The sequence below is a fragment of the Leptodactylus fuscus genome, chromosome 5 (genome assembly GCF_031893055.1).
Source record: "Leptodactylus fuscus isolate aLepFus1 chromosome 5, aLepFus1.hap2, whole genome shotgun sequence".
Lineage (NCBI taxonomy): Eukaryota > Metazoa > Chordata > Amphibia > Anura > Leptodactylidae > Leptodactylus > Leptodactylus fuscus.
In genome coordinates this window covers 191,344,709-191,363,042 of record NC_134269.1, presented here as the reverse complement: position 1 = coordinate 191,363,042, position 18,334 = coordinate 191,344,709, and the positions used below count along the sequence as shown (strand labels likewise).

General features: G+C 41.8%; 1 protein-coding gene across 2 annotated transcripts in view; it reads left to right on the top strand.

Annotated features, from left to right (window-relative positions):
• SYNPO (synaptopodin) overlaps positions 1-16,330 on the top strand; it is a 91,005-nt gene extending 74,675 nt beyond the window's left edge. Inside the window, exons 3-4 of one of the 2 annotated variants that reach the window (XM_075274950.1) lie at positions 1,418-3,261; positions 15,615-16,330. In XM_075274950.1, the coding sequence (XP_075131051.1) occupies positions 1,418-3,261; positions 15,615-16,157 (2,387 nt within the window). In that variant the 3' untranslated portion in view covers positions 16,158-16,330. Of the gene's footprint in view, positions 1-1,417; positions 3,262-15,614 lie in introns of those variants that run through there. The other variant, XR_012716124.1, reaches the window with a different exon arrangement.
• The last annotated feature ends 2,004 nt before the right edge of the window (positions 16,331-18,334 follow it).

The window sequence follows — 18,334 nt, the reverse complement described above, 5'->3', positions numbered from 1 at the left end:
TTTTTATCTGTGTTTCACTACTACTAACTGCACCATAGGAGGCAACCTTAGCAGGCCAGCTTTTAGTGTTTGAAGTCTTACAGATCATACATGCTCTGCTAAAAATACTGGGAAAAGAATATGTAAATAAGATTGTGATTGAAAAAGGAAACCTTGCTCTAGCGCCACCTTTTGTAAGTTGTATAGATCAATGCCGGCACCCTATAAATCAATGCCTGTTTTGTAAATATCCTCAATGACGTGTATTAAAGGCAAACCAGAATGTTTCATTGGTTAAGCACTTAGATACCAGTTATCCCTGTGTCTGGCACAACCAACATGTCCGACAAAAATGGAGGTATACGTCAATCGTAGTGATCAGTTACAATGATCTTTATTACAGTCACATCAACTAAAAGACAAAAAAAGAAAAAGACATTGCAATTGTATGAGCAGGATCACATCATCTGCCATAAACACCATATACGGTCCCTATACCGTGCGTGACATGTTTATAGAGGAAATGCTTTATTGTCCATCAAGGTCACAATTTGCAATCTATAATATCTTTATTTTATAGTGGTGTATATAGAACAAATATACAAACCCTAAAGTAGGGCGCTCTACGGGTGCTGCTTCATAGCCCATACTATCCCACCTGTCCTATGGAGTTGCCTGATAAGTCTTCAGTAGGTCGGGTTACTCCTTTCTTTGGAAGAACAAAGAGCAGACAAAAGAGCGCCCTGTAAACAAAGCAACATCAGCGAGATAAGAGCGCCACAGCCTTCAAGCTCACCAGACACAAAGGCCATAAACAAATAATATTGTGAAATATAATATATGTTTTGACTGTCTTGGCATTCCACTCATTCTTGAGCTATATTAGGATGGATGTCTTAGAAGTCGTCTACTTCTACCTTCTAGCTATAAAGACCAAGTGCTCTGAAGGCTAACATATGTCAGTAAATACTTATAGTCCCCATAAAATTAGATTTCTGGGGTATATTTTCTTAGAACTCTGTCTTATGGTGTTCCAATTGAAAACATATGAAATTGTCAGTTGGGTTTTACCATATGTCAAAGGGGTGTGTCCAATCAGAGACACAACCTCAAATAATATTACCCATTTGTCAAAATATTCATAAATTTCCAGCAGGAATAACAGAGGAACAGCACTAAACAGAGTTATATAAAGATACTACAGAATTTTTACAGTATATTGTAGGAGTATCAGACAAGAAGACAGACAGTCAGATTTGTTGGGTCTGTTGATATCCATTAGGCGATGGGTCTGACTCTATAATGGAGAATCAAACCTGAAATAACAATAGTGAGCTTGAGTATTGGGATTCTCTAAGATTCGCTATAAATTTGCTAATTCTTTCTTTTTGGTTTCTACTTTGATGTTTAGTAAGTTTTATCTCTTATTTTTCCATAGATATTCCAAGAAGCATCAGCCTTACAGAGAAAGAGTTGAAGGAAGCGCAGTTGCTTAGTGACAACGATGCTTCCCAGCTAAACCCTTCAGGAAGTTGTTCGAGGGGGGCTCAGTTGTTTCACCGACGTCGTCAGAAACTTAAAGCCCTTGAGGAGAAGAAACTTGCACAACAATCTGGAGCACAAAGGCCTGACCAGGCCCAACATGGAGTAAAACTTGCCGATTTGAAAAAGGCAGAATTTCAGTTTGGCTCCCAGAAACCCTCACATTTCTACAGTATGGATGAGACCTCAACCAACCATAGAAGCACAGGGGAAACAGATGATGTGTGGGGAGATGAGACCAAAGAAACTGATTTTCCTTCTATAGATAAACGGGCACCTTCCCCAAGTGCTTCAGAGGAAGACCATCAAGGACCTCTTAGTGCATATCTTAAGGAAACTTTGACAATATCAAACTCAAACACTAATGGTTTAGTTATTGAAACGAACCAGGAAGTAGAACCTCCAGTAAAAAAAGAACAAAATGGCTCACCAAGCACCCAATATTGTGAAGTTCATCTAACCTTATCAAAACCAATATCTGTAGCTAACCGAACAGCTAAACCTTTTGGAGGTAAATCATCTGCCAAGATAAACCTGTCATCTTCAGAAAAAAGTCCTACTATTGACCTCCCTCCACCACCTACTTATGCAGAAACTCTGTCGAGCCCTCCACCAGTCACACGTATTCGATCTCCTCCTGCTTACTCAGCTTTATATCCCACAGAGCCCGCACATATTACTCCTGTACAACAAGTGATTACCCATGGAGAAACCAGACTTACTCCACAGCCAAAAACTGGTGTACTTGAATCCATAGCGGCACGTAAGGGACCTAAGAAATCGATGTTCACATTTATTGAAAAGCCAAAGATGGCACCTAATCCGGAACTCTTGAACATGGTGCAAAATGCAGATGAAAGACGAAAACATAAAGGACGTGGAGATGTATCTACTGAAGATGAGCCATTTGCTCTTGGAGCAGAAGCTTCCAATTTTCAGAATAAATCAACTAATGCAGCAACCAATGCTGACCAAGCCAATGCAATGCCAGACTGGTCTTCCAGTCTAAAGTCACCTGGTATAAGTCCAAAGCCACCACCTGTGCCTGTGCAAGCCCTTTCTGAGGATAAAGGTAAAGGTGCAGAACTATTTGCAAGGAGACAATCCAGAATGGAACGTTTTGTGCTAGAATCCCCTTCACCAATAGACTCCATTCGATCTCCTTCTCCTACGATGTCTTTGCCACCATCTTGGAAGTATGCCAATAAAACACCACCTCCTCCATTTAGTCAACAACCCAAAAACAACCAAAGATCACCTAAACTTCCTGTCTCTACACCTGTTGCTAATACTGCCTCAGAGAATGTGCAATCCCAAAAGGAACTTGAAATATCTAAACGTCAGCCATATCAACTTCAGTCATCTTTGTTCATCCTCTCACCAGCTAAAGATCCCGTGAGCAGCCTTCCTAAAGCTGCACCTCCACCCAAACTCATGGTGGCTGAATCTCATCGGTTTACCAGACAAACCTCATGTCCAACCTCCCCTCCGGTTCCTTCTCCTACTATGTATTCTCCATCATATTTCCAGTCTATCCGATCACCTTCATCTGTCAACATGTCACCATCTTCAGCATCTGAGCCACCTCCCAGCTTTGGAAGAAGGACACCAACTAGCCATGTCTCTCCAATATCTCCAGTTCCTTTCTCAAGCACAATGGTTTCATCACCTCGAAACAAGACTGTTATACAAGCTCCAAGGCCAACATTTTCTGCCAAAACTGCAGGCTTGGAATCACAGGTGTGGAAACCTTCTCCATATTACAAATAATATTGTTGACCTGTTTTAACTTTACTAAGAGTGGTGGTGATGTCTTTGGCATCGAGACCAAAGTAGGTCAGATGATGCTTTATCTCTACAAAAACTCAATACACATAATTGACATAGCCAGACCGTTACATGCAACCACAAATATGTAAAATATTCCTCTAAGACCTTCTACTGCTTGGACTTCTAAAGTTCTCCTGCCTTCTTCATCTTTCACATCTTCTGCACCATTTCTGGATAATTTTGGCTCTTTGAGTTCTTGCTTTCTTTTATTTAATCATTTATGCACTTTTTGCTATGGCTATGTTAAAGAGAATATTTCTGTATGATTGAGACTTCTTCTCATATGTGTGTATGTTTTTGCCTCTTTTCTTTGCGTCTTTCTGTCCTTTATTTAAAATTTTACATATTATTACACTGGGTTAACACTATTGCCGGGTGTCCATTATTCTGGTCCATCAGAGGATTAGAAAAACAGACTGCTAAATAGCGGATACCAATGGAACCCAAGGGATTCCTTTAACTATAATGGGGCCCTTTAGGTGTCCATTGAGTCTCCATTATTTTTAACTTGCAGGACTTTGTTGTTCGGTGATTTCAGATAGATCTGCAGCAGATGAACACCCGGCATGATGAGAACACACATTGTCACATTTCATATTATATATATCCTACTATTAGAGATGAGCGAACACTGTTCGGATCAGCCGATCCAAACAGCACACTCCCATAGAAATGCATGGAAGCACCTGTGATGCCGGCCGGCCGCCGGCAAAGTCAGCGTCACAGGTGCTTCCATTCATTTCTATGGGAGCGTGCTGTTCGGATCGGCTGATCCAAACAGTGTTCGCTCATCTCTACCTACTATATATCTGTAGGCCCTTATGTTTGTCACCAGTGCTACAGTTTGGGTTGTGTTATCACTCAGATCAATTATCTGCAACCTACACACAGAAGTCCTAAAAGCTGAGAAATTGGGAACTGTTTGGAAGGATCTTCTGACTGTAGAGTTGGTGGTAAAATAATTTCTATAATACATATAACATTCAATATAACTCCAATATCACCCTCTCCAGGGGCCATTATTAAGATATGAGAAGTTTTGTTACTCTAGGTTCACACCTGCTCCTGGTTTCCGTTCTTCAGATCCGCTTGAGGACCCAAAAAATGGACACCCAATCTGATTAAAAAGTGGTTACCCATGGAGACACGCACACTCCATAGACTATAATGGGGTCCACCGGTTTTCTTCCTGAAAAATGGATTCAGGGATAGAATCTTTGAATGTAGAATGAGTGCTGGTGTGAATCATGATACTTACAGGACCATACAATCCCTAAGGCCCCAAATAGTGTAATGCATCACAAAAAAAAAAACGGTACGGAAAAAAATGCAGTGGAAATGCATCACATTTTTTCCGCAGTGTTTTTCATTGCTTTGGGGCAGAGTCTTCGAATACACAGTTTTTCCACTGCAGATTCTTTCTGCAATGTGTGGAAGAATTAGTCAGTTTTTGCAACGTTGGGCTTCAGCCTCATAAGTAAATAACAATGGTACACATTTCCCCTGCCTGAAGATTAGCACACACAGTAGCTAAGTAAATGCAGTAACTCTTCTCCAGAAGACCACCTTTCTGAACCCCTTACCTAGACCAGAATTGTGACAGATTTTCATTTTCTCCATATATTAAGCATGTTGGCAATTTTCTTTGAGAAAACCCACTTTTTATACAATTTTGGATGGCCTTCTCAAAGATCTTTCACTACACCCTACAGTGCTGAAAAAAGACCAACATAAGGACAAAATAAAAATTTCATATATAAAGTAATGTAATAGCAATACAATGTCTACAAGACATAATACTGTAGTGTCAGGCCATCTTGATGCCCCCTTCGATAGGGGCAACAAATGCACCCTATACAGACACAAAGGTCTCACCCTTAGGTCAGCACTACCTCCATTGTGTTGAACCTGTCACACTTGCTCATCTGTCACTGTCCTGGACCACTGGTGAGTTGTAAGGTTAGGTTCACTTCTGCACTGGGGTCTCCATCATTCGGGTCTTCTGGAGGATCAGAAATGATGGAGATGCGGACCGCCGGAAGAGCGATTACACACAGATACTACCAGATCCCTTTTAATATAATGGGTCCGCCATTTGTCCATTGGGTGTCCACCGGTTTAAGTAAGAAAGTCCATGTAGGACTTTTCTCTGACAATTTTTGTCAGTTTCTGCATTGGAGTCTCCAATGGAGACTCTGGTGCCCATGTGAAGGTAGCCTAAGCAGAGGTAGAATTTATCACAGTAAGGGTGCATTCACACTACGTTTCCTGAAGCTTATTCTGAACGTAAATCACATTCAGAATAAGCGGCGTATAAAGCAGCTCCATTCATTTCTATGGGAGCCGGCATACGAGCGCTCCCCATAGAAATGAATGGGCTGCTTCTTTGACTGCGAGCACTCCCATTGAAGTGAATGGGAAGTGCCGGCGTATACGGCAAGCTCTGCTCATGCCGAGCCGTACACGCCGGCACTTCCCATTCACTTCAATGGGACTGCTCGCAGTCAAAGAAGCAGCCCATTCATTTCTATGGGGAGCGCTCGTATGCCGGCTCCCATAGAAATGAATGGAGCTGCTTTATACGCCGCTTATTCTGAACGTGTTTTACATTCAGAATAAGCTTCAGGAAACGTAGTGTGAATGCACCCTAATACATACTTGCCAAAGTTCCCGTAATGTCTGAAAAGCTCCCAACAATGGTGGGACCTTCAGGACTCCTCGCAAAGCAAACAAATCTCCCGCACGTCCAGGTTAGCAGGCATTTTATATGTGACTTGGGAAGATGAAATGTGAGCAAACACTGGTTAATAAGCACTGGCAGTGTCGTAGACCCGACCACCGACTATTTTTTCATAGCACAGCTCCGACTCTAACTCCTTCATAAATGGGTTACAGCCATGGTCGGACAGAAGTAAGACTAACTTATTAAAAAGCCAGTGACTGAATTCCTATGAAAGCGAATATATAATATACTATAGTAGAGACGCTTAACCTTATACACAAGCACACAAGGGGGATGGTAACAACTAATTGTTAATTTTTTGATGGCCAGGAGGAGTAACAGAGATACAGTACAATTAGGTTATAAGAAAAGATACCCCAGAATTGTTACTTTATAGGTAAAGGCAGCATTTACTGAAACAGACACCCCCAGAGATGTGGCAGGGTCACTTTATATTACACTTGTACACACTCAAGGGCGTTATTATTTTGCTTACTTATATAGCGGCATCCTATTCCGCAGCGCTTGTACTTAAAGGGGTGGTCAGGGCAGTATTTATTCACATACCTGGCCCTGGGATACCCAGGGGTTCCAGGAACATCACAACCCCCGGGTCATCTGATCAGAGGCAGTGGTCGGTCCCCAGGTCGCACGACCCACTTTACTATAGTCAGCCCCATAAAATATAATTAGTTACCTGTCAGATCGAGATAAAAAAGGGGGAAAAGCGACGCTTCGATCCCTTGACCTGGAGGTCATGATGGCACTAGAACCCCTAGGTCTAGTGCCAGGTAGGTGAATAACCACTCCCATGACAACCCCTTTAAGTAAGTGACTGGTGAGGGGTATAAGAGAGTCAGCTGCATTTTGTTTTTTTGCCTCTGTGCATAATCTTTAGTAGTGAGGCCATATACATAAGTGTCTCACTCTCTCAATGTGACTGAAATAGAGGGTTAGGTGGAGTCTGGGTCCCAGGTGAGGGAAGGGAGTGCACACCATATTGGTTCTCCGGGGCTTAAAGGATCAAACAACCTTAAAGGGGTCTAGGGCCTCTCGGCTTAACTGGTGCAATGCTTAGCCAGTATGGGACTATTGGCACCAATGGCTAGTTTTAGGCTATGTTCACATTTGCGTCAGAGTGACTCCGTTGCAGTGTCTGTCTGAAATCCTGAGCACACACTGTGTTTTCAGCTGCTACTTTGAGTCTAAAAACAACATATAATTGACTATAATGTAGTTAGTTCAGGTTACAATGGACCAGAGAAATGGGCAGCTGAGGCTAGTGTGAACCTAGTGTTAGGAGTCATATTAGTAAGAAAGATGATTGGCCAACACCGTCACATGACTAACACGGAAATGAGCAGAGAAGATGGTGTCCAATGCAGGAGTTCAGATATGGCTTTGCAGGGCGTGTAATAATTATTTTATGTTACAGCGCCCCCAGTAATTTCAGTGTTTTTTTTTCCAGAAGACATCCCCTTTAATCCTCCCCTCAACTGTTGTTATTGAGCAAAATGCATAACTAAAAAAAAAAGACTCTCGGCTTCCCCACAATGGGAAAACTGCACTTAGCATCCATCATCATCACCACAAATGGTTACATAGACAACGGGTATGACGCTAATATACAATCTAAAGACATTTCATCTTCATATTAATACCGCTAGATCTAGATGTCACATTGCCAAAGACCTAAATCTTACATATGTCTCCATTACTGTCAGGGTAATGGCTGCAAACTTCTGCATTCCTAAAAAAAACAAAAAACATAGACCTGATAGTCACCCGCTCGTGATCTGACACGTCTCTGAGGTTGGAAAATGTTCTGCACATTTCTAGTATAAAAATAGAGTTGGAATATTTGTTTATTTATTTATTATGCTTACTTATATAGCGCCATCATATTCCGCAGCGCTTTACAGATATTGTCAGTCACTGTCCCATATAGGGCTCACAATCTACATTCCCTATCAGTATGTCTTTGGTGTGTGGGAGGAAACCGGAGTACCCGGAGGAAACCCACGCAAACACGGGGAGAACATATGCGCACGATTGTGAGAAAAAGGGCTTATCCAAGTGCCATAATCTAGACAATATAATATCTCTCCATATATCTTTAGGTGAAGGCCGGGGCCATACTAGGAGCGCTCGCACCACACACTCACAAGGAGCCTGACTGCAGCGGGTTTTTTCCGCTGCCCGCTATGTGGGGTTTAAGTCTTGAGAGCTGAGAACTCAAAACACTACTTTTGTTAACACAACCCTTGCTAAACTTGCTGTTCTCCACCTGCAACCCCTGTGTTGTAGAATTTCCAATCTCTGACCCCTGTCGCTGCTGTCAGCTTGAGGTGATGTATAGTACTTCTGTGACACCTGGTATGTGACTGACCACACATAGATGATACATGAGCAGGGAAAGTTTTAATCCTGTAGTTGTAATGAGGAATCATAGTGTAAAAGAATGAAATGATAAAACTCAAGCAGCAACATTGTAAGGTGATGGGATCTAGTGGGCAAAGGTGGTATCTGCTGTAATATGAGGCCAACACTATGTCGCAGATTGTATTTTTTATTGTATGGATGGTAAGGTGAGGTTCACACACTTCAGTTTTTTGTTCTGACAGAATTGCAGACGCTGCGCCCTCCATTTGTATCCACCGAAACTCACTGTAATGTTAAAAAGAACTAAACTGTTCAGAAAGAGCAGATGTGAATATAAATTGATGGGTTGGGTCTCTTACCATGATTGACAGGAGGCCTATTGAGACTCTGTCGCCCAAGGGCCTGCCACAACCTGGAGACCTCCCTGCATGCATAACACAGCTCTATTCAAATGGGGGTCTCAAGAGTCCCATTCTTTTGATCAGCAGTAAGACCCCCAATGATTTAGATCAGAAGTTCCCTGCTAACTTGTTAAGACACTTATTACCAGCCCACAGGGTCTGTGATACAATATGTATCTGATGACCCACCCTTCACCTACCGTAAGAGCAAGACCCGTGCCCACAGTCATTCATGCAGACGCCAACTCCACCCCATCCACTTTTTCTATACGTTTACATACTTGTTTTGTCACCTCCTGATTTTCTTTTCTCAGAAAGTCACCCCAATGTATTCAGTGACCAGAAATGCCTTTATTGTACTGATTCTTATTGGCTGCCTTCACACAATAATAGGAATCACTGCTGCCAGTGACCACATCATCTTTCTTGTGATGTGAGCATGGAATGTATCGGCCATGCCCCCTTTTTTTGGTAGCCTCCTGAACATGGTGGGAGAGTTGGCAAGTATGTTTTATTGTGACCAGAGGGTAACTTTAACGCATACCTCCAGTTAGAAACAACTTTTCATACATGAATTGTGTAGATGAAAATAAGAAACTTTGTGATGTATCTTGAGGAAATATATTTTTTTCTCCACCTCTTAGGCAGTTACTTTCTCTATATTTGTCTAGGAAGAAAGGGGAGGTAGGATAGAAAAGACACTCATATAATTGCTGCCGTTATACTCTGATGTTCCTTGCATTTCTAGCACTACTAAGTTGTAGATAAGAGGCTGATAATACACAGAATGAGGCAACAAAACAATTAACCAGCAGGAGAATTCTGCTCAGCACCTCCCTGCTCTATAGCCTTGTACATGTAAGGCTGAATATAGAGATAGATATAATGTAATCAGAGAGATTGAAAATAGGGATCAGGAGAACAGCTTAGTAAGTGGAGAAGGAAACATAACATCTGGAGGTCACTTTAATTAACCATTACTATCATGTAAAGCAACAGCATCTTACAACTTCATAAGGGCAAAAGCTCAAGCTGCTGCCATCTACAGGCAAAACTAGGTACTCCCAAAGGATTTCATATAATGTACAGTGCATGTATATCCTGTAAAATCCTGCTCACTACAGGGGGGATATGGGGGCACCACAAAAGAAAACACACAGAACACTCATAGGACAAATCTGAATCCTCAAAATGACTAGCCTTAAGTGACTCCCACAAGTAGATAATTTCATACTACAGTCAGGGTTGGCACAGAATGGTGTCACATTTTACTCATCCCCCGTATAAAGAAAGAATGATACATATAATATATATATATATATATATATATATATATATATATATATATACAGTCCTATGAAAAAGTTTGGGCACCCCTATTAATCTTAATCATTTTTAGTTCTAAATATTTTGGTGTTTATAACAGCCATTTCAGTTTGATATATCTAATAACTGATGGACACAGTAATATTTCAGGATTGAAATGAGGTTTATTGTACTAACAGAAAATGTGCAATATGCATTAAACCAAAATTTGACCGGTGCAAAAGTATGGGCACTTCAACAGAAAAGCGACATTAATATTTAGTAGATCCTCCTTTTGCAAAGATAACAGCCTCTAGTCGCTTCCTGTAGCTTTTAATCAGTTCCTGGATCCTGGATAAAGGTATTTTGGACAAACAATTCAAGTTCAGTTAAGTTAGATGGTCGCCGAGCATGGACAGCCCGCTTCACATCATCCCACAGATGTTCAATGATATTCAGGTCTGGGGACTGGGATGGCCATTCCAGAACATTGTAATTGTTCCTCTGCATGAATGCCTGAGGATTTGGAGCGGTGTTTTGGATCATTGTCTTGCTGAAATCTCCATCCCCGGCGTAACTTCAACTTCGTCACTGATTCTTGAACATTATTCTCAAGAATCTGCTGATACTGAGTGGAATCCATGCGACCCTCAACTTTAACAAGATTCCCGATGCCGGCATTGGCTACACAGCCCCAAAGCATGATGGAACCTCCACCAAATTTTACAGTGGGTAGCATGTGTTTTTCTTGGAATGCTGTTTCTTTTTGGACGCCATGCATAACGCCTTTTTTTATAACCAAACAACTCAATTTTTGTTTCCAAAATGAAGCTGCCTTGTCCAAATGTGCTTTTTCATACCTCAGGCAACTCTATTTGTGGCGTACGTGCAGAAACGGCTTCTTTCTCATCACTCTCCCATACAGCTTCTATTTGTGCAAAGTGCGCTGTATAGTTGACCGATGCACAGTGACACCATCTGCAGCAAGATGATGCTGCAGCTCTTTGGAGGTGGTCTGTGGATTGTCCTTGACTGTTCTCACCATTCTTCTTCTCTGCCTTTCTGATATTTTTCTTGGCCTGCCACTTCTGGGCTTAACAAGAACTGTCCCTGTGGTCTTCCATTTCCTTACTATGTTCCTCACAGTGGAAACTGACAGGTTAAATCTCTGAGACAACGTTTTGTATCCTTCCCCTGAACAACTATGTTGAACAATCTTTGTTTTCAGATCATTTGAGAGCGGGCTGTCCATGTTCGGCGACCATCAAACTTAACTGAACTTGAATTGTTTTGTAGAAAGAAATGGTCCAAAATACCTTCATCCAGGATCCAGGAACTGATTAAAAGCTACAGGAGGCGACTAGAGGCTGTTATCTTTGCAAAAGGAGGATCTACTAAATATTAATGTCACTTTTCTGTTGAGGTGCCCATATTTTTGCACCGGTCAAATTTTGGTTTAATGCATATTGCGCATTTTCTGTTAGTACAATAAACCTCATTTCAATCCTGAAATATTACTGTGTCCATCAGTTATTAGATATATCAAACTGAAATGGCTGTTGCAAACACCAAAATATTTAGAACTAAAAATGATTAAGATTAATAGGGGTGCCCAAACTTTTTCATAGGACTGTATATATATATATGTGTGTATCCTATGATCCAGACAAGGATATATTGTTTATCTACAGAGGATAGGTCAAATGAAGACATTATGCAGATATTAGGACTTTTAGGGATCCCAAAGAAATAAAAGTGAATGCCCAGATCTCCCTTCTTAATGAGATGGAGGTAAATACAGGTCTCATTATACCTTTATGCCATGGCTAAGTAAAGTGGCTTGTTAGCACCCTAAGGGCATTCAGCTTTTGGAGCACATGGCCTACCAACCCCCAAACCATGTAACGGCCTACCCTAATCCAGACTCTAAAAATCTGGTACTTCATAGTCAGTTATTGGATATTATATGGTGGTGGCATATTCTGGGGGATATTATCATAGGTATTTCAAGGGGACATTATACCATGTCAGGTCCACTGTAGGAGAATTATACTGTGTGGGGGCACAAAGGGACACGGATGGGAATATGTGGAACCAAATTGCAAGTGGGGGTGGATTACTTTATAAAACCTCACCATGGCACAAATTTTTTCCCTTTTTCAGTCCATACTCTTAGGTGGTATGATATGTTAGTGCTCTATTGCAGCCTATTACAGAAGCAGCAGATGGCCACACAAGTATCTCAGTCGCAGAGCTGGTGGAGTCATGAGCAGTACAATATACACAGAGAGTTATCCCAAATGGGTTAATGGATTGTATATCACATGAAAAATGTCACTAATATGATCCACAGGACAGTGTGTATATAGATGTACCATTGAGAGAGTAGATACAGTATCTCTGTCAGACTCTCTCAGAATCAGTAGTATCGATATCAGGCAGAGATTCCTTCCAGAATCATTGATTCTTTGCATGTGAACTGACTATCATAAGCATTGCTGTAATATATTTGTATTAGGTCATTCCCCTGCCCTGACTAGTCGTCATTGTTGCACTTGTCACATTGGGTTGACGGCCCTTCAGTTCACTCACGCATTAATACAGCGGACAATGGAATGGTGTAATATTATGATGTGGTGTAATGGAGAGGGTGGTGCTGGCCATGACGTCTTACTATACACAGATCCCATTTCATTATATAACGCTACCAGAATCAGCTGAGGGTAGAAGAAGCCATTGTGATCCTGCCAGGAGTCAATAAACAGCACAAGGCTCCAGGATGAATGTATACGGCCTGTGAGGGAGTGAACAACATGGTCATACCTGTCTCTTGTGACTGCTACAGCAGCAAATAGTCAGGTGTTAAAGGGTGCTAACATAGCTCAAAGTCTTCTGCCCACACAGCAATGACCTTTCCTTAGGTTGGCAGCAACATACAATGAAGGAGTCCAAGTAATGCCTTAAGGCAGAATTGTAAGGGTCAAGCTTTTGTGTGCAGACATTATAAGGTGGGGTTATAAAGAAGTCACGCTGCTTTAAGGGAACTTGCCATATGTTCACACTAGCATCAGCCTATCCATTGTTCTGTTCCATCAGAGGACCATAACAAGATATAAGCTACTAACCTCCGAACGCGACTTTGTCTACGTGTTGTTGGGGTCGATGATCCACCTATATTCAGCAAATTGCTGCCGTCGATGGTTTGCCTGTTCCGGTGTTTCGGCAGCTCTCAAGCTGTCCTGCTGCTGAACTTGTTCCTCACACCGTGCCTGTGATTGTTCCAGCATCTCAGCTGCTCGCTGGGACGCCATATAATGAGTGTGTTTTTGGCGTCCCAGCCAGCTGCTGAGATGCCGGAACAATCACAGGCACAGCGCGAGGACAGCTTGAGCGCTGCCGAAATGCTGGAGCAAGTGAAGCATCGATGGCAGTAATTTGCTGAATATAGGCGGACCAACAACATGCAGATGATGTCGTGAGCAGAGGCTAATATGAACAGAAATTCATAACAGTCGTAAAGCCATGTCATTTACCGGGATAAAAAGGAGCCGAAGTGTGAATCGAGGTTACATACTATCTATGTGCCAAATTTCAATCAAATCCGTTCAGCCGTTTTTGCATGATTTGAGTAACAAACACACAAACTTTCACATTTACTGTATAATATTAGTAGGATAACAGTGATTGCATACGGAGACTAACGGACCCATTGACAATAATGGTATCTGTTGGGCATCCGTTCTTTTACACTGAAACCAACATTTAAATACAGTCGGACTTGCAGTACTTTTTTGTCTTGAGATTTTGGACACAGACTGTGACGGAGTCTCCAACGCAGATGTAAATGTAGCCATATAATGAATCATTTCCAGCAAAAATGTATATATATATATATATGTGTGTTACCTTTGCCACATAAAATATGACACTATTTTAAATAGCACAAGGACCAATTTTCAGATTTTGTATTTAGGTTACACCCTATCCATACAGTATGGTGCACGTGTCACAGCAACTTATAATGTCTTTATTAGGAGCATAAACATGTCTTTGTAGCCACAAACTGTTCAACAGAGATAGCCAAACCTCTCAAGATTCATTTCGAGTTCCTGATTTGTTCGGTAGAACAAGTTTGAGAGAGAACCAGAAGTGAAATTGTTATACTGTGGGGTCTCTCCAGGCCTCAGACTACAATAGGTGAAGGCCCAGTGAAGGTGTAAAAAATAAAAATGTTTATACTTACTTTCCCTCAACTCCTTTGGTCCTATGGTGCGTATGTAACTGCTGTGGCCCAATCACTGGGCGCATGACCTCACCAGGAAAAATTTGGGATATTCTGGTGAAACCGGGCATGTGATGAATCAGTTCACCCATCTCAACAGCTAAAGCAATACAGAGATGACCATTATATTTTAGACATGCTACTCTCCTTGCAAGTGCGCGGGGGATGGGGCCAAATTTGCTTACCGAGAGTTATGATATAGGTAGAAGTGTAATGTCATTCACAGCTAAAGGGTGAGCATTGCCAGAGGAGAGCCTGCACACTTGTGGAAGATCTGCCATATTGGGTCTAGCCCCAGTGCACTTGTAGGCTGTATTGTATATCCATAAGATGATTGTCTCTGTGTTGTTTCATTGGTTTTCGATCACATAGATATGTTTCTACTCCATATAAAGGCTCTGACACTGCACGATTTAGGATGCATTTTAGACCTGACAGACTCCCTTTAAGTGCCTGGACATCTGTGGCTCCCTATCTGGTCTTCTGGGCATTGCTACTAGGGGAGAATACATCCATAGGACTCTATGCCACAGCAGGGGTTCTGTAAGCCCTTGTCACTTCTGAGTAGGTTGTCAGACAACCTTGGTTAGCTATTGGGGGAAATATATCTGGATATTTATGTCTTTTACTGCTTTCCTTCTTTAAGAGTATAAAACCAGGGGAAGCAGGAGAAAGACCTGGGTTACAAGTAGCACTCAGTGTCAAGCAGCTGCAGGAAAAGCAAGTAAGATTATAGGGTGTATAAAATAGAGATAAAAACTTGATCCTGTGTTAATATTCTCCTGCCTTTTAAATTGCCTGTCAGGGGGATTTGGGACACTAATCCTCCTACTATGCCTTATGGAAATGGGGTTCAGTGTCCAAAATAGCCCTGTTATAAAGCTGTCCATGCTAACATTGAAAAAGAAAACCTTTATACTTATCCACCCGAAGCGCAATGGATCAGTGAAAGTATGGCGCAGCTTCACTGCAGATGTGCAGGTCCTCATGCGCATGCGCAGTGATGATGGGGGTTACGTGAGCATGTGCTGGAATCAAAGATGAGTCTGATATAATTATATAGATGTAACTGATCGCCCTGACAGGTTCCCTTTAAGACTACTTACAAACTGGGGCGTTTCTTGGTGTAATTACATTATAAATAGTAAAATTATCTCTATTTTCTTTACAGAAACCAAGGGAATTCATGGCTGGACCCTCATACAACAGAGCACTTCAACACAGAGGATCACTGGATGGATGGGGAAGTTCTTCACCATCCATACACAGTTATGATGAAAGTTTAGTCATTCGAAGTCCTCCACCACCACGCTCCATGTCACCTGCCTGGAGTGACCGCTCCCAGTCACCATCGCCTCTAAGAATGGAGAATGACCTCAAGGCCGGGAAGCAAATGAAAGCTTTACTTGCTCGTAATATCATCAATGCAGCAAAGCGTAAGAGCACGTCACCATGGGGAGCCACGAGTCCTCAGTCCCCTCTTAACATGAGCTCCCCTTGGAGCCCCACTGTACGCAATGGATCTTCTCTGCCAGCAACACCAAGAGGCCGAAGATCTCCCACAGGATCTGACATTTCTATAGAGTCAGAAGATTCTGGGGCCAAATCTCCCGGATTCCGGAGTTACCCATTCTCACCTAAAGGATGGTATGGGAGCCTGCGGCTGAAGAGAGAGAGTCTACCCTCCAGCTCACCTTTCCCATACACCCCATAAATTATTCTGTCTGGAATAGCTCAAAAAGTCTACGATGCCCCACACTGCCAAATAGAAATGTCAAAAATAAAATATTCCAAATATTCAGATCAGTCTCCACAGAGCAAATATCAGCAAAAAATACTAAACCATATATCATTGTGAGTATAATAAATGTCCTTGTAAAGAATGTGGACTAGACAAAAAAAAAATTGAAAAATTTGTAATTTTTTGTGATTTTTTCCTCTAAATTAGCTTTCATGTTATTTTTCTTTTTGTCCTTTTCTATGATCCAGTGGTTGCATTTGTGAGAAGTAATAGTTATATTCAGGGTGATAAAACGGGAAACGATCTATGAAATATCAGCATCAGGTTTGGAACTTTACGGAATCATTTTTGCGGATGGATACTTAAGATTACTCACCATTAACTGTATCATGACTCCATTCTTCAAAGACTGGCTGGGATCAGATCTTCTGGAAGTCGCTTGGTCAAAGGATGAGATAGATGACAACAAGGGACTGTTCTACTTTCGGGAGGTTGTGATCTATGGCCTGGTAGCTGGACAATATTCGGGATATGGAATGGACTTGAGATTTGGAACTTGATATTTGCCTTTGCACTGATATAAACCTCTCAGTATTCTATGCATAGGCTCCTCACTGCGCATATATCAATGCACTACAATGGCGGATAACTTTCCACTAACAGGAGAGTATACTAGGCTTCAATATATGGACAAGGAAAGGGTAAAAGACTAAATTGAGTGGAAACAAGAAACGCCAAGGAAAATAATAGATGGATTTGTGAATGTGACAACACTGAATTGAAGGATGTGTATCTCTAGCCAGCTATATGGGATAAGCTACAAGGCTGATCTTTACTTCACTATATTGTGTAGGCCCAGCCTAAAGGCGACAGTGCACAAAAACATCATCTATGTACACGATAGGAAATAAGTACGTGAATGCTAAGAGCCACTGATCACTAAGAAGGGGTCCAAAGCACCCCATTCTGTAGGAGTGTGGTCACATATGTGTCCTGCTGCTCCATTCTAATGTCAGAGGTAGCCAAGGACTGTTGTAGGCTAGCCCCATCAGATAGACCTGATGATGTGCATATCTAAACACTGCTCCATGCAGAACAAGGGGCTTGGAACCCCAATCTTGTGTAGTGTGGGCTCCATGTACATACACATATATCAACTATCACGTAGATAAGTGACAACTGCTGTTCATGGGAATACCCCTTAAAGGGGTTATCCAGCATAAGAAAATATGCCTGTTTTTTTTTTTTTTCACAAACAGCCCCACTTTCTTTTCTCAGTAAGTGACATTACATCCATTGGGACTAAGCTGCTGCAATGCCACGTGACCAATAGATATGATATCACTCCCTGAGAAGAGGTGGTTGAGCTGTTTCTCAAAAAAAAAGCTTGTATTCTAAACCTTGAATCCTCCAGAATAAGCTCAGGCACAGTTGGAATCTTCTTTCTAGCCCCCACCATTCCTGAGCAATTAGTGCTGTTAATTTTGGTATCTGATATATGATTTAGACTCTGTACTGTCAGGAGGGCGGTGTCAGGCAGGTGTAGACAAGGGGTGTGATTCTGAGCTCTGTCACTGGCTGCCTCTGATTGGAGCTCTGAATCACACCCCCTGCCTGACACCGCCTCCTTCTCACAGTACAGAGTCTAAATTGTATATCAAGTACTGTATATAAGCACTGATTGCTCAGGAATGGTGGGTCTAGAGAGAAGATTCCAACTGTTCCTGAGCTTATAATTTTTAAACATTCTGCCTTGTAGCCTAGCCCTGTCCCAAGAGACCCTCCATTGAGGAGATTATAAACTGGGAATAGCTGTAGCTAAGTGGATTGCTTAAAGGACCACAAACATAAAATGAAAAATGGTCACAATTGTAAGTGGAAAAGCCCTTTAAAAGACAAGGGACCTTGTGTGCAGCCCCACTGTATGGACAAGCTCCCATAGTCAGGATCAGCCCCAGGACGCATCTTACAAGTGAAGATACTGATTTACATTGCAATTAAATTTTCTCCATTATAATATCTGGGAACTTTGTATTCTTTTATATTACTCATATATACATTTTTTGGCAACTTGCACTTTAGTTGGTGGTCCTTTAACCTTCCTCAAAAGAAGAGTGGAAATGAGTGTGGGAAAGACATGTGGGTATGAT